This window comes from Sylvia atricapilla, unplaced genomic scaffold (genome assembly GCF_009819655.1).
Source record: "Sylvia atricapilla isolate bSylAtr1 unplaced genomic scaffold, bSylAtr1.pri scaffold_36_arrow_ctg1, whole genome shotgun sequence".
Lineage (NCBI taxonomy): Eukaryota > Metazoa > Chordata > Aves > Passeriformes > Sylviidae > Sylvia > Sylvia atricapilla.
In genome coordinates, this window is record NW_027077149.1 from 51,867 (window position 1) to 71,617 (window position 19,751).

At 51.4% G+C, this 19,751-nt stretch overlaps 1 protein-coding gene and 1 long non-coding RNA gene across 2 annotated transcripts; both read right to left on the reverse strand.

The window, feature by feature from the left end:
- Window positions 1–185: 185 nt before the first annotated feature.
- Window positions 186–3,119, reverse strand: LOC136374927 (uncharacterized). The gene is made up of 3 exons (XR_010746014.1): window positions 2,976–3,119; window positions 2,493–2,685; window positions 186–282 (listed from the first exon to the last, which is right to left on the reverse strand). It is a non-coding gene; the product is annotated as an uncharacterized lncRNA (long non-coding RNA).
- Window positions 3,120–12,681: 9,562 nt separating this feature from the next.
- Window positions 12,682–13,632, reverse strand: LOC136374933 (olfactory receptor 14A16-like). Its single transcript, XM_066340307.1, has one exon. It carries the CDS (start codon window positions 13,630–13,632, stop codon window positions 12,682–12,684), a length of 951 nt encoding a protein of 316 aa, XP_066196404.1.
- Window positions 13,633–19,751: the final 6,119 nt, after the last annotated feature.

Sequence of the window (19,751 nt, forward strand, 5' to 3'; positions counted from 1 at the left end):
TGGCCAGCAAAGGTAGAGGCAGTGTAGGATTTCCCCAGTTCCTGGTGGTAACTCTCCAGGGATTTGCTGGGACAGCTTTCCCCAGCTGATGAGTGGATCTGGGTGAAGGATAAAGTACAAAGGTGTCCTGTGGTGTATCTTTCTCAGTCACTAGAGACAACCTTTTCTATCAGTGATGAGGTGCATTGCTTAGCTTATCCTTCCCTGATTTTTCTTTGCACTTCTGCATGATAGTAAATGACACTATTCCTTCAGTTGGTGTCTGTGTCTGTGTCTCTGACTCTCCCTGTTGCAGACAGGTAAAAAATGTTATAAAAGAAAGGTCTTATAAAATACAAACTCGGCCCTGCTACTTTAGCTAAGCAGCTAGCAATAGCTTGTAGGTTCCCAGCTGAAAACTATTGTGAGCAGAAGTCTGTTAACACAACAGCCTATTCTTAGAGAGAAAAACAAGTGCGCCTGCATAAATATTAGCTCTGTTCCATGAGAACCCGCAAAGGAAAAATGTAAACAACCTGAATCTTAGCATGGACACACAAATGGCCTTCTGACCAATAACTGAAGTAGTAAGAAAACTACCAGACAATGGGTGTTGCACACGAGGTCTGTGAAAACGGTATCAAGTAAGTTCTGTGAATAAAGAATTGGCTTTTCCTGCATGAGTAATATGGATTCTCAGATGATTTATTACATCTCCCCACCACCAGAACAAACACACAGCCAGCTGAGCACAACACCTGCCTCTCTCACAGCCATTTCTTGGAAAACACGCCTTACTGTCATCTCTGCAAATGCAATTCCCACTTTCCAACTACCTTTTCTGCAGCCAGGTGACAAAAGTAGTCACTCCTAGCTCCAGACAGCTCCAGAAACCAACTGCTTTCAGCAGTCACAAACCTGAAATATCAACTTCCTTGCTGAACCAGCCCACTGCCAGCTCACACAGGGAGGCCTTTTGTGCAAGGATACCCACAGAAGAGCTCGAGGATGGAGCAGATTGAAACACAACTCCTCCAGAGCTTAAACCTCCCTTTATCAAATGAGCACTGTAGTGGTTTAGCGTGGATGTGAAAATTTTTCTTCACAAGGAAGTTCTAGCATGGATTGTGATTGACAGCTTGGCTGATGAATGGGAGTGTTTCCACGCCTCTGGAAACACAGTCTTGACTCACAAGTTCTGGTGACTTTTCCCCTTTCCTTTTCCAGTCATCGAGAAGGTAACACCTCTCGTGAGTCGGGGTTCGGGCTGGGCCCCCCGGGGCCAGGCCTGCCAGGCCTCGGGGGGGGTCCCTGCCTGTGGGCCAGGGGCCAGGGGCTGGCCGTGTCCCCTCTGTCCCCTCCGGCTCCTCCGATGGGGACAGGAGGAGGAGGACTGCAGACCAGCAGTCTGCCCTGCGCCAGGACCACGGTGGCCGTGCTCTGGGCCTTGGTTGCCAGAGCTGCTGGTCCGAAGGAGGAGAGACTCTTAAGAACTTTTCTCCAGACCCCCAGGGAGCTGATCCAAGTTTGAGTCGCTTTAGATCTGACCAGGGGTGGAAAAAGTTTTGTCCATCAACGTTCCTGAGCATGCACTCTCTCTCTCTCCCTCTTCCTCCCTCACTATCACCTGTGGCCTTGGAGTTCCAAGACTCCGCTGAAGAGAAAAAACAAACCTCTGGGCAAAGACTTGAACCCTTTTCTCTCCTCCAGTGGAAGACAGAGTGATTTGAAATGTAGAGAGGCAGCATTGAGACAAAGTCAGTGAAAGAACTAAGGAAGACTATTGGAAGATGGGATGGAGGAAGTGGACATTTCTGAGCTGGACTTCTCTAGATGTGAATTGTGGGGAAATGGACTGTATTTGTAATATCCTAATGCTGCTTGGGGGAATGCAAGTTCTAACGAAAGGCTTGTGTGTATTGATATACATGGGTTTTAACTGAGAATTTTGAATAGAATATGTCTCTGGCTCCTGGGAAAGAACAAGGAGGTCTCTATTTCTTTTGAGATAGAGGCGATTTTAGAGATGGAAGAAAATCCCTGTTTTGTACTAGAAAAGCATTCTTAAAATGATACCCCAAACATGTGGAAGCCCATAAACAGCATAAAAAACTGTTCTGTGTATGAGACTGCACAGAATCTGCAAAAATTCCAGGCAGTTGCAGATCTGTGAAAGCCACCAGATCTTTTTCTTTTGGCGTGTTCTCCATAACCCTAGAGAGGCTCCTGTCCCAAGGTGATGTAGGATCGTGTTTAAATGGTGGTGACTGACTGAAAATCATAGTTTTCTCTCTGTGGTGAGTGGGAAAGTGAACAGTTGGGGGAGGGAGGGGAAGGTGTTTGAATGTCTCAGAATGTCTCAATTTTTCTTCTCTCTTTTTCTTTAGTGTATATTAATAAGATCTATCTGTTTTTACTTTTAAGTTGTGCCTGTTTTACCTTTTTCTCCCAAAGTCCTATCTCCCAGTTGATAAAGGAAATTTGGCGAATGTGGAACCACGACAAGCACCCACAAAACTGCCCCAAAGGGAAAGCAGGCAGGAAAGAGAAGCTCCTCTCCCACAACAGCAAGCTCTGTGTTTCCTTCTGTTCCAGCTGGAGAGTGGAGGCCATGGGCTACTCCTCAGTTTGGGAAGGAACCCTGGGAAATGGCTTGATATGGGAGACAAGCATAGGGAAGTTCCCCAAAAGGTAGGACAAGGTTCTCTGCAAGCAAGAGTTTATGACAGGATTCCTGCAGGTGGGAAAAAAAAAAAAAAAAAAAAAAAAAAACACCGAAAAAACCCCAAACCAAACCAAAACAAAACAAAACAAACAAACAAACAAAAAAGCCCTGAATCATTTCAAAATGTTCCCAGAGAGAAATTTCTGCCCAAACATGACAATCCCAAAAGTCTCTGTGGTTTGTCAGTACACGTCATTTGTGTCCGTCCCCCAAAGCACAATCAGCTCCGCAACAAGACTTCAAGACTAAAGGACAAACCTCCCTCTTTCACCTCTCCACACCAGCTCTGGGAGTCCTTCTCCATTGCAAGATCTCCTTTGCCAGTCTGCATTGGCAAGATTTGGCTGCAGGAGGCATTTGCATTGGAAGTCTCCCCAGATGGAAGGGAAAAAAAGAAGCAGCAGTTCCTGAGGAAAGAAAAAGTCAATGCCATTTGGGAAGACACTGGTGGAGTTCCCTACAACTGTAGGCCTTTAATCCCTTGCATAAAGCAACATCCATCCATGGGGCAGCACTAGTGTTTTGATGACAGACAATGCTGACAAAATTGCTGCCCCTTCCTGCTGCTGTTGCTGACTTCAAATCAGGAGAAATGTGCCAATTCTGCCGAAGACAGGCAGAGATGGTGAGAAAAAACCAGCCAGTCTGCTGAAAAGGTGGCCAAAATAATGTTTCTAATGTCCCCTTTTCATCCTTTCCCCAGCCAAGACAAACGAGGCCCTTTTTCTCCGTCACCGATGGTGACCCAGGCAGAGGATGCAGTATGTGGACAGAGTCCGTCACTGCTCCCAGAGCCCGCCCTGACCAGGGGCTCCCCATGCCAAGCCGTGCCGTGCCCTGCTGAGCCGTGCCGAGCTGAGCCGAGCCGTGCCGTGCCAAGCCGAGCCGTGCCGAGCCGAGCTGTGCCGTGCCGAGCCGAGCCGTGCCGAGCCGAGCCGTGCCGAGCCGTGCCCTGCCGAGCCCGGCCAGCCCCGGGAGCCGCCGTGCCCGCGCTGTGCCCGCAGCCCCGGATCCGCCGCGCTCGTCCCCGCCGAGTCCGGCCCGCGCCGGGGCCGCGCAGGGCGCGCGCGGGGGCCGAGCGCAGCGCCCCCCTCAGGCCGCGCGCCGCCGGCGCAGCCACGGCCGTTGCGCTCCGGCCGTTGCGGCCACAGTCGGCGATCGACGCCATGGCGGAGCTGCCGCTGCCCGCCGGGCTCAGCGCCCGCACCTTCCCCGCCAAGCTGTGGCGCCTGGCCAACAGCCCCCGCGTCCGCTCCGTGCGCTGGGACAGCCAGGCCCGGGGGCTGCTCATCGACCGCTGCCTCTTCGAGCGGGAGCTGCTCGGCCCGGGCGGCTCCCAGGGGCCGGCCCCGCACACCTTCAGGGCCACGCAGTTCCGCAGCTTCGTGCGCCAGCTCAACCGCTACGGCTTCTGCAAGGTGCCGGGCTGGATTGGCGCGGCCGCGCCGGGCGATGCCGGCGCCTGGCTCCACTACAGCAACCCCTGGTTTCGTCGCGACCGCCCCGACCTCCTGCTCCGCATCAGGCGCCGGAGCGCGGCCAACAGGCAGCGGCCGGCGGCGGGGCGGGAGGGGCGCAGGCGCCCGCCCTGCGGCTCCCCGCAGCTCCCCAGGGCGCGGCCGCTGCCGGACGGGCGGGACGGGCGCAGGGGCTTCAAGCCGCTGCCCCGGGAGCGGCCGCCGCTGCCGCCAGGGCGCCCGCCCAGCGGGTTCCTGCTGCTGCACAGGGAGCGGGTGCTGCCGGACGGACGGGAGCTGCGCTGCCCCCGGCCGGGCCGCCTCCAGCAGCCGCCCAAGGAGCGGCCGCCGCTCGCCCGGCGCCCGCCCTGCGGCTTCCACCTGCTGCACAGGGACCGGCCGGGGCCGGCCCGGCGGGAGGGGCCGAGCCGCTTCCAGGAGCTCTACGGGGAGCGGCCTCTGCCCGCCCAGAGGGAGGTGCTCCGGATCCCGCCCTGCGACTTCCTCGGCTTCCACGGGGAGCGGCTGTGGCTGCTGGGACGCGAGGGGCCCCCCAGCCGCTTCCAGGAACTCTACGGGGAGCAGCTGCCTCTGCTCGACCGGGAGGTGCTCAGGATCCAGCCCTGCAGCTTCCAGCAGCTCCCCAGGGAGCAGCAGTCCCCAGCCGTCAACCCACCAGGTAAGAAGAGAGTTCTAGCCTTGCTTTTCCAAAAGGTCATGAAAAGTGACCGTTGGAAGTATTTTCCCACTGTGCTCTGTCGTTCTGAGACAGAAACTGTCAAGCCTACTAGCAAGGGACACCTAGAAAGTCAAAAGATTCTCTGCCTGCTTTTCCTGGGTGCTTCCTGTGACGTTTGATCCAAGGCAGCAGTAGAGCTCTGCCTTGTCCCAAAGCCACATTCTGGAGCCTGACTCACGTGTTTGGATTCTTGCAGCCGCACCGGGCACTTCAGCCCCTCCTGCTCGAGCTGGCAGTGCTGGCAGTGCAGCATCAATGGCCTCCAGCTCAGCTCAGAATGCACCTGTGGAAGAGGAATCACCACCACTGGATCTTGGCCTCGAGATTGAAAAAATGATCCGGGACATCAGGAACTCCCTGCCTAAAAGGTGTCCCTCTGCTCAGGTAACCTCACTGGATGGGAATTAAAGAGGATGCACTGAGAGCTTTGGAATGTTGTTACATGGCTGAGAAGCAAAGGTTTCTCGAATTTTTTTTTTTTTTTTTGTTATTTATTAATCTAATTGTTCTTGGTCAAGCAAGATTGCCAAAAGAAGAGGGAATGAAAACGTCTTCCCCCACAGTGAGGAGGAGAGGTGTGAGCCTGTGTTGGCCACATTTGCTTGTTTCTTTTCCTTGGGAAGGATGCCTCTTGAAGGGGCATTTGTGGTGATGCTTTGTAGGTTCTAACAGGCTTTGTTTGGTGGGAAAGAAGAGAAAAGTGTTGGGAGAATTGCCACTGAAGGCCAAGTGTCCCGTGCAGGGAGGGGCACAGGAGAGGTGTCTCTGTTCCAGCAGCAGATGTGGGCTCTGCCTCTTTTGGGTTGGAAGGCCAAGGCAAAGCAAGGGCTGGGCTGCTGCTGCTGCTGCTGCTGCTGTGTGAGCCCTGCCGTGCGTGTAGGCGCTGCCAGAGCCGTGTGCAGGGATGGGCTGGAGCTGCAGCTTCCCTGTCATTTTGTTTGACAGATTCAGTCTTTGGATTAGGAGTGTCATTTCTCTGAACTCTTGCCTCTCCCCAGACTTGCCTGGAGAGGGAGTGTTGGCACAGGCCTTTTTGCAGATTATTCTACGTGTTGGCTAAAGAATGTCTCTCTGTCTCTTGATGTGCAGAGCCATTGCCTACAGTACATTTGTGACTGAGGAAGGGCTGACTCAAGGTGGGGAGTGAGATTCTCTGGATTGAGCAATATCATCTTCTCAAGTGGAATGTCTCTTGTCTTTTGTCAATTCCTGCATAGCAGTTTTCAAAAGCATTTTATTCCATAATAAAAGGAAATCTTGCAGGCTCTGAACCATCTTTAGAATCTTTAGGATTCTGACGGACAGGCTATTGCAGAAGAGAGGAATGTTCTGCAGCTGGTCCTAGTGAGAATATCTTTCTGTCCAAAGGTAATTTACAGGTGCTTAATCTTGGGAATTTAGTTCCTCAGTGGAATAGAAACACTACTTGGTTGTCTGACTTTTCATGTCTTTTGGGTTGGTTTTCTTTTCTACCCTCCAAATGTACAGATTTTTGGCACTGGAAAATTGGGTCCTGGAAATGCTCTAGGTCCATCAATGTTTGCCTGGGTCATCCGTATGGGGAAGCAGCAGAGGGTTCCAAAAAGCACCACCTTGTGCTGGACTGTCTGAGCGGTTGGGTGGGAGTGGAGAGACTCCCAGGCAGAAATGTGTGCTTTGCCTGTGGGTTTGCAGCACGCAGCCCTGGGCAGTGCTGGGAGCCAGCTCTGCCCTTGCTGACAGCCACGATGGCAACCAGGAGAGCCCCTGGCTTTCTGCTGGCTGATTGCTTCCAGCTGGTTGGATAAGCCAGGGTCAGAGTGTGAGGGCATGTCCCCTCACTTGGTGTCTTCTGGTTTTCTGCATTCATGTTTTGCCTCAAAGGCCATTTTTTAAGAGCTTCAGTTTCACCTTGGCTGCCCAAATCCTGAGTTTAAAATGCTTGTCATGTGAAGCATGTGGGCAGTGCTCCCCTGGTGTTACAGGGCCTTTGGGAGTGGAGAAGAACAGTTACTATATCCCTCATGTCATTCCAAGAAAATTCTGACTGATCTTTGGGTTCCTTTCTTCCTGTTTTTCTTTCAAGGGGAATATTAATGTTGCCCCTGAGTCTTCAGGAGAGGAGGCTGTGAACAGGGCTACAGCAGAGGAAGCTCCATCTGGCACCAAGAGCTGCAGGAACAGTTCCCCAGAGCGCGAGAAGCCTGGTAAGGAGAGAGCCCACACTGGTTTTGAGAGGTGTGAGACGGCTGCTCTGAGCCTGCCTGTGACAGGAAGGGAGATCAGAAGAGTTGAGTTCTTGTCCACAGGGCTGCTGCTTCCCAGTGCCTTTAGTTGCAATCCTGCTCGGGCAGCCCCTCCCTGAGCCCTGCCCACCATGCTTCTCCAGGGGCTCTGACACTGAGTCCTCTGCTGTGGCAAGAGAGCAGGGACTAAGCCTGACCTTGTGGGAGCTGTGTCACCAACCCGTGTGTCCCGATTTGGTTTGTGACTCGGCTCACAGCACCCTTCAGCTTCAGCCATTTCAGCCAGGACTGAGGCCTCTCTGTCAGCACAGAGAAAGAACAAGGTTGAGCTTCTTTGGGGGAGCTGGGACTGTCTGTGTTACAGGCTCTCATGGGTGCCATTTGCACTGGGAGTGCTGAGATTTTATTGAGGTACTTCAATGCTTTTACAGAGTTTTGGAAACTTGGAAGGATCCCTGTTCTCTAAAGAGCAGGCTTCAAATTGCCAAGTGAGAGTCTACCTTTCAGGCCATGTTTTAGAGTCTGTACTAGAAGGAGAATTGCTGCCCAAGGGAAACGTGCACAAGGGGCACTATTGACTCAGGATTCTCTTTTCTTCCCAGATCCCATGTGATTGACATCCCCTGGAGGAGTGCCCTGCATGACAGCATAGGCAGAGGGAGAGCCTGTGACTACTAGGCAGGTAGAACCTCTCTGTCTATAGGGATATGTTTAGAATTATAGTTATATTTCTCTATCTATATAATTGTTATTTATTGATATACATTATATTTATAGACCTATAGTTGTGTTGCTATGCCTTTATAATTATAGACCTGTAGAGGTAAAATTTTATATATATATATCTATATTTAGATGTATATAGTTATAATCATGTATGCATAGTTATATTTATAGCTATACATAGTTTCATCTATCTATGTGGATAGTTACATTTATAGATATATAGTTGTTTTTATAAATGTGTATAGTTATATACCTACGGCTACAGAAGTGTTTAGGTACATAGATTGGTATCTGTATAGGTATAGACTAGTTTTTAACCTCTCTCCCTTGGTGTTTGTCCCCCTGTGCCCCCTGTGTCCCCTGTGGCTGGGCTGGGTCCCAGCTGGCGGCCGGGCGGAGCAGCAGTTCCAGTCCCGGGTGTCCCCAGAGCTGTCAGTGGCCCCAGGAACTGTCCCCTGAGGAGCTGCTGAAGGATGGTGAGACACAGGGGGCTGAGGGGGCTGAGGAGGTGCTGATGCTGCAGGGACGGTGACCTTGAGCTGCTGGGGGCACTGAGGGCTGTGGGGGAGCAGAGGGCCATGGTGGCACTGAGGTGACAGGGAAGTGGCACAGGCTGAGGTGGGTGGCGGCTCTAAGGGGCTGGGATGGGTCAGAAGGGATTGAGTGGGGTGAGAGGACTGTGAGGGGCTGAAGAAACCAAAGGGGGCCGGGGCTTTGCCCAGGGGACGGTGGGGCTGAGAGGATGGAGGGGCCAGCAGGGAGCACAGAGGGCTCCGGGCCTGCAGCTCTGCCAGCCCTTGGAACCAATTCCAGAGGCTCCACTTTGGCCACAGCTGCCCTGCAGACCTTGAGGACAGGCAGAGACTGCCAGGAGGCAGCAGGGAGAAGCCGAAGGCCACCAGCTCCAGCAGGGACCAGGGAGCTGCTGCTGCCAGCCCAGAGCCCGGCTGAGGCCGCAGGGCCGGTGGGGCAGGTGGGGCTGAGGGTGCTGTGGGCTTTGGCCGTGGGCTTTGGCCAAACTTTTTCTCTCTAACCCTCCTGGGGAAGCGCTGAGATTTTCCCTTCCCTGACTCAAGTGCAAGTGCTGCCAAAGGAAACTTGAGTCCTGATCCTGACTCAGTGTTCCCTTTGCTTCCCAGATGTGCCATCTGCTGTCCCTGTCCAGGAGAGCTGCTCTGCACGGGAGGAAGCAAGGACAGAGTGAAAGGCTTTGAAGATGGGGCAGCTGGAATCCATCTGCTTAGAGTTCTATTTAAAGATATATGTGTGGAGATTTAGAGCTGTATATTTGTATTTATGTAGTGGGTTGGATATTGAGATTTGTACAGTTACCTATTCCCAGAGAGTTTGTTTTATGTATCTATTTATTGATATATTGTATGTTATAAGGAATATTTAATCAATATTTACTTCTCTATATTGATGTGGCTATATCTGTATATCTTTCTGTTTAAAATAGTATGGAGATGTATATAATTGTATTGATTGAATTCTTAGTAGTGGGCTTTTTGGATAGAAATACTGATACTTTTGTATTCTTAGATGGGCTTTAAGCTTGTAGTTATATGTAATAAATGAAGTTGTTAAACACCTAGCTGATCTTTGTGTATAGTGAGTTGTTGTAGAGGTTGGCAATAAATTAGGTTTTTGTTAACTGAAGTGGGTACTTGTATATTTTTACATAGCAATGTTGTAAAAAACCTAATAAATTGCTATTTTTCTCTTAAGTTGAGATTGGCATAGTTCTATAGTGTCTATGTAGCAATTTGTAATAAATGACATTTTTCATGTGAAATCAATTCTTGTGAATTGGTCGATCAGCTGTGCAGCTGAAGCAATCTGCAAGAAATGACAGCTGTTGACTGCGATGGGTGTTTTGTGATTTGTCCAGAGCTGTGAGGAGATGTAAATGCTGGAGGATTTTGGCCATGAAAATCTCCAGCCATGCCCAGCACATGCCCCACTTGCACTCAGGCTGGGCAAGGCAAGCACAGATTTGGGACGGCAGCAGAGCCACACGTTGGCCAAGAACTTGCCTCAAAGGCCTGCTGAGAAAACTCTTGGACTCCAAGGAGCATCCAACTCCAACCAGAGGCACGCAGGGAGGACAAATCCACCCGCCATTCCATGGGCACCTCTTCAGGGAGCGCTCCAAGTGTCCCTCTGAAGGTCATCCTGGAGCCCAGAAGCCAACAGGGATCCTGACCCAGCTCCACTGCCTGTGTCAGCACTTCAGCCAATGAACTGCAGCTGATTTATTAAAAAAAATATGGATATTGATCTAACACCGATGTCCAACTATGACGGACAAAGAGTCTCTAACAGTTTGAAGTTAGAAAGTGGATGTTTATTACGATGCCGGGCAGCGTGCGAGATCGCTCCCAAATACACACGCGCAATTTACAGATGCTCACAGGGTCTTTTTATGTACAAGAGTATTGAATACTCAGAACACAAATGCATATTCATAACTCTGGTCCATCCCATTCCCCACTTCGTATGGTGATTAGCCAAAAAGCAATCAAGCATGCGTAGTTCGTTCTTTGAAATGGGTCGGTGGTCCTTCTTATGGGGTGGGGTCTCAAAATTATTAAGTAAGATGGGTCTTCCTCGCTTTGACTTTTTCACCGTTTAGTGTTGGTGACAAGTGAATCCTGTTTTCTCAAGACTATCTGATTTATGATCACATTGTATTCTTGGAGTCTATTGATTAAGTTGACAGGCCTCCTGATTTATCAGTTCCTTAAGTCCGGCTTCTCTTAACAAAGGGAAGTTTACCTCAACAATATCTCATTAGCAAGGGGAAGTTTACCTAAGCAATATCTAGTTTAACTGAAGTCCTTAATTCTTCAAAATTAATGTCTTACAGCAAGAGGGAGGCAACAGGGACCGTGACCGCTGCCCGCTGGGGATGAAGGAAGGGCCATGGACACAGGTGCTGAGATGCTGCAGAATGCACAAGGATGGTGGAGAACTGGCAACAACAAGTTCTCACAGCCATGACAGTGATGGAAGCCCTTGGTGTGAAGTTCCCTGGAGGAACTCCCAGGGGAGTTGCTGCTCGGATCAGCAGCAGCAGAAGCCAGCAGGATCCGCTCCTTTTCCTGGCTCTGTGTGCTGGGCACAGGTTGTGATGGCCCCTGCTCTCACAAAGCCCTTGCCCATGGAGGCTACAAGGTCAAAGCAATCGCATTGCAACGAGAGACTTTGCAGCTGCAGTCCACTGCCCTTGTGTTTTGGCCTTGAATGGCTCTCATGCCAAAGCACAGCAGGTAACCAGGGCTTGGGGAGGCAGAGCCTTTAGAGGGAAAGAGAGATCAGGCACTCACATGCCTGAAACTCCTTCAGCTCTCTTCTTCTGCAGAATGAGAAGCAAGCTGGGGGGAGGCACATGCAGTCCTTTTACAAAACATGGCGTCTAACAAGTCCTGTGGGAGAAGAAAAATAGGTAGCAACCTTGCTTTGTTTTCATAGCCTACATCTTCTGCAGAGGAGACAGAGGGATGTGCAGGAGGGGAGGCATGACTGTGATAACCCAGTCTGCCTTGCTGTGTACTGATCTACTTTGTAGCAGTGAACATTACAGTTATGCCAGATTCTTATTTAGCATCATGACACTCTAGTGCTTCATTGCAAAATTGCCTCAGCGTGGAGAAAATCAGCTTAATTTCTTGTCACTTCAAGTAGATGTGGTGAGAAACAGTGACCCGCATTAAAACAGGTTTTATAAACTTGTCATCCAGAGGGAATTTTGTGTTGCCTTTTCTTCGTCATATGCACAATATTTTCAGTTGTTCTTTATCCATCAGGGAGGTATCCACTGGTAACTGGAAAACAAAAAGGGAGATTATTGCATTCACTCTCTTTTAACACATATTTGCACTAAGCTGTAGCTTCAACTTAGTAAGGAAAAGGATAGATTTTCTTTAGTCATGCAGTGTGGAATAAATGGTTTAGAACAGCCACAATCCCAGCTGTAGGAACAGCATGTTCTTGCTCTGAACAGGACATTGTGGACAAGAACGCACCACAGTCTTCATGATTCACCTCTTAGGTAACACCAGAATGGTTCATGGTGTCAACCTAGCAGGTGATGGGAATAACAAATGTCCCTGGGCTGGGACAGAAGCCTGGGAGTCAAAGGCTTGGAAAAAGAGAGCTGCCAAAGCCAGCCCAAGGTGCAGGCAGGCTTTTGGCTCAAGGCAAGAGGGAGCTTGTGCTGCCAGCACGGGAAGGGACTCCAGGCACAGGAGCTGGCCGGCGGCAGGAGCAGCGCCTGCTGTCACTGCCAGGGAAGGACTGGCAGCACGCAGGAGCAGCGGGCACACTGCTGATGGACAGCTGGCAAGTTGGAGTGGGCCAGCCGAGGAACATGAGAGGTGCTGTGTGGGGGAGTGCCACACTTGTTGCTGCTGTTAGGAGCATGCAAGGACGAGGCAGGCCAGCAGGAGGTCAAGCAGGAAAGCTCTACTTGATTTTTCTGACTCCAGATATATAAACAATTTTACAAATAGGCCAAGATTGGCTACACAGGTAGCCACCTCTTCAACCTCGTTGGTGAGCATCACCATCAATCCTCTTTCTCCTCCTAGAGAAGAGAAGTATGCAAACATAAGATATCATTTCTAAAAACATACATAGTTTACACGAAGGTGTGTAAGAACAAAATGCAAACAGTGAAAAGCAGGCAAACTTGAGGCAACAGTGGACGAGATTAGAAAAATAAAACAAAGAAAAAGGACATCCAAAAAAAAAAACCAACAAGAAGTATCAAAGATGAATTTTACAAGTAGTTTTCAGAAATTGGCCAGCAGTTCAATGTTCCTTAAATCATCCAGTCGTCAATTTCCACACTGCAGCCTTGAGCTCCTGGTTCCTCAGGCTGTAGATGCGGGGGTTCAGGGCTGGAGGCACTACTATGCAATGAACTGACAGGTCCATATTCAGAGATGGGGAGGAAACGGAGGGAGGCTTCAGGTGAGCAAATATGGCACTGCTGAGGAACAGAGAGACCACAGCCAGGTGAGGGAGGCAGGTGGAAAAGGCTTTGTGCTGTCCCTGCTCAGAGGAGATCCTCAGCCCAGCCCTGAAGATCTGCACATAGGAGAAGACAATGAACACAAAACAACCAAATACCAAACAGGCACTAAGAGCAATGAGCCCAAGTTCACTTAAGGAGGATTTGGAGCAGGAGAGCTTGAGGATGTGTGGCATTTCACAGAAGAACTGACCCAGGGCGCTGCCATGGCACAGGGACAGGGAAAATGTATTGGCCGTATGCAGCAGTGAAAAGAGAAGGGAATTGGCCCAGGCAGCTGCTGCCATGTGGGCACAAGCTCTGCTGCCCAGGAGGGTCCCATAGTGCAGGGGTTTGCAGATGGACATGTAGCAGTCGTAGCACATGATGGTCAGGAGGAAATACTCTGCTGTGATGAAGAACAGAAAGAAAGAGAGATGAGCAGCACATCCTGCGTAGGAGATGCCCTTGGTGTCCCACAGGGAATTGTGCATGGCTTTGGGGACAGTGGGGCAGATGGATCCCAGATCACTGAGGGCCAGGTTGAGCAGGAAGAAGAACATGGGGCTGTGCAGGTGGTGCCCACAGTCTAGAGAACTGATGATGAGGCCGTTGCCCAGGAGGGCAGCCAGGGAGATGCCCAGGAAGAGCTGCAGAAGTGCAGCAGCTGCAGCTGCCACGTGTCCGCCAATGGCAGCAGGAGGAAGTGGCTGATGGAGCTGCTGTTGGACATTTGCTGTGGCTGCATACGGGGACCTGTTCATGGATAAAGTGACAAGTCAGCAGAGGCTGCTTTGGGCCAAACCTGGGCCATTCCCTGTAGGCGGTTCTGCTGTGACTCACCCACCCTTGTTCCTGCTCTGGGAAAACCTTCACCCAGGTCCCTGCCTGATTTTCAGTTTTTCTTTCTGAGTGCACCAGGAGCAGCCAGGCCTGTGCATGGGGGCTCTCCAGGAGCCATTTCTGCCCCACTGCCCTGCGTTTGTGGCCATGTGGCAGAGGGACAAGGCTGCATATTCAGGATTTGTCAGTGGAATCACTCCTAATGCAGACAGGCTTGTTTCCATCTGCACTCCCACTTCTAAAGGACATGGAAAGCAGGAAGGAATTTTAGCCATTATTTTCCTGCCCACACATCATTCCTGGCTCTCTGAGGACAGAATTTCAGCTGCACTCAGAGTTTGCCACTAAGAGATGAGAGGCAAAGCATTCCCTATGGCTTAAGGAGGGTGAGGGGCTGGATGGGTTGTTCCCAACTGCGCTGGGTTTGCAGCTTTGGCTGCAATCAGAGCACAATCACACTCCTGTGTCACCCTGGGATAAACCAGACCCTGGCCAGAGCAGAGGGATGCCTGAATGTCTCACCCTCTCCAAAGGGCTCTGGGAAAGCTCTCACCACCTACTTCTGCCAAGGACACTCACAGCTCCCTTGGCAAACCCAACAGCATTTCCTCAACTGTGGCACCTCTGCACTTCCCCAGGGGACATTCAGGGAACTCCAGGAGGCTCTGGCACTGATTTGAAGACAGGAGGGCTGCTCAGAGCTTGGAAGGACACAGCAAGGAGATCCCCAGGTGTGCCCATGATGGGATCTCAGGGAAGGGGGCCCAGCTCATTCCCCCTTCCCATGGACTGCTTTGTCCACAGCCCCACAGGTCACAGGGAAGCTTGGACACCCCATTCCCATGGACACAGCTGCCTGGAAGGAATCCCAATGATAGTGCCTGATTCAGCTGCTGCAAATGTCAGAGCCTCCCAGAGAGCAGCAGATGAAAGTGACAATACCAGGGGAGGGCAGAACCAAGAGATGTTATGGGGCTTTGCCTGGGAGGGCAGAGCAGAGACAGCCAGGCACTCAGGACAGTGTTCCCGTACTCAGCTGTGCACAGCACCTCCCACACATCCACAGTGCCCTCCTGCCCCCAGCACTGCTTTGTTCAGCCCCTCTCCTTCCCTGAGCATCTCCCTGGGCCTGGGCATTTCCCTCCTGAGAGAAGCCTTGTCCCTGCCAGCACTCACAGAGCCCATCCCACCCTCTGTGCCCTCAGCCTGGCCCTACAGAAACCTGCCTGTCTACAGTGCCCTGGCTGGGGCAGGGTCTGTCTGCAGGGGAGCAAGGGCAGCTCAGGAGAGCCCTGCTGGGCCCTTCAAAGGTGATGCTGGTACTGTCCAGGGCTGAGGAGGAGCTGAAGGCCCTTTAGATGGCTCCCAGCAGAGAGACTGACCCCCAAAGTTACAATTCTGGAGTCTCTGTCAATGTTGAAACATTACTTGGATGATCCTGTGTGTCCCTTTCAGCTCAGAATGTTCTGTGATTTTCTGATTACAGTTCATCTTGTGCTTCTCTCATCCTCCTGTGTCCTATAACCAAAAGGGAAAAAAAAAAACCCAAACCCTTGTAACAGCGTTAGAACAATAAAGTAAAAACCAGACTTTTATTGGAAGCTTTCAGGTGTCCCCGTGGGGATAGGGGACACCCAGCCTCTGATTTCAACAATTTAGTGAGGTTGAATAATTAGGATTTTTGACAAGAACATCCAATAGGAGATTCAGTTGCCCCAGGTAAACAACCCTGGGTCAACCCATTGGAGTAGGTCCAAGGGCTTCTTTGAGGCACTTTTGTTTTTTCTGACTGCTCAAATTCTGGTTAAAAAGCAAAATGTTCTTCTTGTAGGTCCTCTTCCTAATACTAAGATTATAGAGCATTTAATGATTGTATTTAGAAGCTTATTGTTCTACAATCTTAGAGAAGGGGTAGGAAACATACTAGAGCAAATTAAGGATTATAGTTATATATATATGTAATAGTACTTGAATAGAGTTAAACGAAGATTATAGTTTTACAACTATTTAAAAGTACTTAACAGAGCTATGACTATATGAAAAATGTATAAAAACCAAAAATCTTTTTGTCATCACCCCAACTTTCCTATCCTTCTCCAAGCAGAAAATTGAAAACATTCTCAGGAAAGCTCCTGATCTTTCCAGCAATCCCAGGCATACCTTCCTTTGGCAAGTGTCCTCTGGAGCTGTGCCCAGGCTGGTCTGCAGCTGGGAGCAGCCCTGCCTCACACAGCACCTCTCAGCAGCAGCACCTGCCCTGCTCAGGGTGGCTCCTCCCCCCACAGCTTCTCCCCAGTGCTGGCAGCAGCTCCCCAGGCTGGCTGAGGGCTGTCCCTGGCAGGCAGCAGAGTCCCTGGCCCAGCACAGCGCCCTGGGCTGCAGGACCCAGCTCTGCAGGACAGCCCTGGGCACCCCTGGCTGCAGCCCTGGCTGCTCAGCCCTGCAGCAGAGCCTGGCAACAGGCCCTGTGCTGTGCCTCGGGTGGTGCAGCAGGGACACCCAGCTCTGCCCTAGGGCCACATCCCTGCCCTGCAGCAACTCTGAGAGTCCTCCTGGAAGCACCTCAAAGCTGTGGGATGTGCCAGCTTCAGGAGATCCCTGCAGGAACTGCAGCTTCTCTTGCCCCAGCCATAGAGTGACTGTTCCCAACCCTGTGAGGATTTCTCCTCTAGTGAGCCCTCAGTGAGCTCTGCTCTGTGCTGCCAGCCCAGGCTGAGTTGAACCCCTCTGTGCCTGTGTGCAGTGCCCGGGCTGGCTGCAGGCAGTGCCTTAGCCCTGCTGGGCTGTGCACAGGAGCTGCTCCTGGGCAGAGCTGTCTCTCTGCAGCGCTGCCCTTGCCAGGAGCTGCCTCTGTGCCAGGAGCCTGGCCTAGCTCAGCAGCACAGACATAGCACAAGAGCTTCAATGACCCTCTCGGGGCTTGTGCTGAGGCCCTGAACATCAGTCCCTCAGAGGGAGCTTGTCCTGGGTTGTAGTTTAGGATGTATTCTATCACCATCTTCAGTTAATGGCCCATCAATGCCTTGTGCATGGCTCATAGATAACTCTCTCCGGGAGTTATCTCTCTTTAATGGGCCATCAAGGACTTCCTGGATGACTCATCATCCCATTGTGAGATGCTCCGCCCACGGGGAGGAGCCAAGCATTCTCACCTGGATATAAGCTGGGATTTGGGACAGTAGAGGCAGCCCTCACCCACTGGATTCCCAGAGGACCAGAGCTACCAGACCTTTCTATGAGATCACTGCTTCAGGAAGACCACCTCGTCTGGACTGCTTCCATCCCCCAGATCAGGTTGTATTCTGACTCTGTCAGTGGTTTTTCTTTTTGTATTGTTACATTAATTTTATTTTATTTTAATTTTTTCCTTTTCTTCTCATTAAATTGTATTTCTGACTTAGAGCCTCTCACTTGGTTTGTTTTCAAACCACAACATATTTTTGGCGCCCAATGTGAGGCACGAGGCAATAAGAAAAGTCAGAATTACAATTTTATTGAAGAAGACACCTGTCTGCTATGATGCTCAACATGCTTACATGTGTCTTATACCTATCTCCCTATATTTTTCTGAATGTGGGGCACTATCTGCCAGCCTTAATACTCCTGCGTAGACCAGGGTATGGTACTAAAATTGCTTTACTGGTCTATTATGTCCATTACCTGATAAACTCTGAGGCAATGAACATCATTCAGAATATATACCCAGTCTTGTTTTCTTGTTCTAGTCTAGAATGCTACGTCTGGGGCCTCAACAGTCTCCCCCAGCCCCTGTGGGGAGGAGTAAAGAATCATTTTTTCCAGCTTTTCAGGAATGACACAGGAGTTTTTGAAAATATTGAGTACCCTCTGGATGCCAAGGACAGCATGATGTTCTTGTTAGTCCTGCTTTGTTTTCTCTGTACGGCCAGCACCATGCTTAGAATCAAAACACTACATGGTGTGTTGGAGCATGTTCTTAAAGAAGTCGAAAAGGTAAAAAGAAGCAAAGCAACAGCATCAACGTCCACACAGACTGTCACAGAGGAGAAGGGAACCAAAGGTGAGGCAGCAGTATCCTCATCTACACAGACCATCACAGAAGAGAAAGAAGCCAAAGGTGAGGCAACAGTGTCCACATCTATGCAGACTGTCACAGAGGAGAAAGAAACCAAAAGTGCTGTCAGCATCTCCACACAAACCGTCACTGAACTGGAATGGCCTAAACCAGTAGCAGTTGCCACCACTAGAAGAAGAAATCAAGGAGCAAATCAGTCCGCATAGCGACTGATGAGGGTGGAGCAGGACCTTCACACCCAGCTGAAGAGACAGAGATCATCACTCGCTCTCTATCTCTGGGTGAACTGCGTGACCTGCGAAGGGAATTCACCCGCCAAACCAACGAGTCCGTCCTCACCTGGCTGCTCCGCATCTGGGACGCTGCAGCCAGTGACACCATTCTGGATGGAACTGAGGCCAGGAAACCTTTGCCTTGTTGGTCCCCACCTGTCATCTCTGTCTGCAGTTTCCTGGTATAACTGTTTTGGCAACACTTCCTCAGTGGGACCAATTAAAACTTCAAGAACCTTTGGAGTTTTTAATCTTACTTTGAGTTCTCAAGAAGTTCTTTGAACACACTCTCAGGGACTGAGTCTGATGTAAACAACTACAAATCCACGGAAGCATCATTCAAGTCCTTGTGCTGTGTCTATGCTGCTTAGCGGGGCTGGGCTCATGGCACAGAGGCAGCTCCTGGAAAACAAGAAGAGCTTCAAAAAGACATTTCTCCTGAGGAGCAACTGCTGAGCAGAGCCCAGCAGGGCTGAGGGCCCTGCCTGCAGGATCTGAGGGCTGTGAAGCAGACAGAGGTTCAAAGCAGCTGGAAGGACAATTCTGAGGTTCTTCATGCAGAAATCTTCACCATTTCTGACACAGAAGTCTCTGGCTGCAGGGATCTCCTAAAGCTGACCCAGGACACGACTGACAGCACTGTAAGGATGGCTCTGCTGCCATTTCCTGCTTTGGGGAAGGATGTGCTCCAGTGCAGAGCTGCCCTGGGCACCGTCAGAGGGACAGGGCAGGACGGCTCCTGCTGCCAGGGACAGTTGCAGGGGCTGAAGCTGGGGCTGCAGCAATGGGAGCCAAGGGCTGTCATGCAGAGCAGGTGTTGCAGCCCTGAGGGCTCTTGGCCAGGCCAGGGGTATGTGCCACCTGCCGGGGCAGCTCTCAGCCTGCCTGGGAGCTCCCCATGGATGGTGGACGGGGGCTGTGTGTGCAAAGAGTGACTCCTGCCAGGGCTGGTCCTGCTGCAGGTCCTGTAGAGAAGGTGCTGTGTGGGCCAGGGCTGCTCAGAGCTCCAGCTCATGCCCGGGTCATTTCTGAGAGGACTTGTCATGAGCTCATTCAGGGCAGGAGTTTCCTGTTTGAGTCTCTGCTTTCTGCAATCTGTTTTCCCACTTTTCCCTGGCTCAGCTTGGTGGCGATGGAAACTCAGCTGTGCAGGGTAGAGCAGGGGCTGAGGCTCTTAAACCATCAGGCTGAGGATTCCTGGGAACCTCATCAAGTGCATCTAGCTCCCCAACCTCCAGGTCCATGCAACATCACCTTTCCATGGTGCCCAGGCCTGGGGGAGCTGTTCTCTAATCCCTGCAGCCCCAAGCAGCTGCAGGGCAGAGGTGGTCCAGGGGCTGGGCTGGGCTCTGGCAGCACTGGCAGGGAAGGAGCCTGGGCCCACAGGAACAGCTTGGGCTGGGACAGCTCCAGCAGCAGAGCTGGCAGGGAGGGTGGGAGGCAGTGCTGAGGGAAGCCCTGTTGCAGGGGAGGTGTTGCAGCTGCCAGCCATGCCCTGCAGGGCAGACACTGCCATGAGCAGCATAGCTTTATGTCCCCTCTCAGTCAGCGCAGCCCTCAGTCCAAGGGCTTGGGGCCCTCCGTTCCCTCCTGGGTTGGCAGAGCAGCACCAGAGATGAAGGGCATCTCTCCTGCCATGTGCCCATTCCCTGCTGACCAGGGCCGGGGAGCCACTGTCCTGCACTGCTGCTGCCTGGCAGGGGCCGTGCAGGGC

Coding starts and splice junctions, on each gene's coding strand:
- LOC136374933 (XM_066340307.1), bottom strand. CDS start 13,632: ATGAACAGGTCCCCGTATGCAGCCACAGCAAATGTCCAACAGCAGCTC.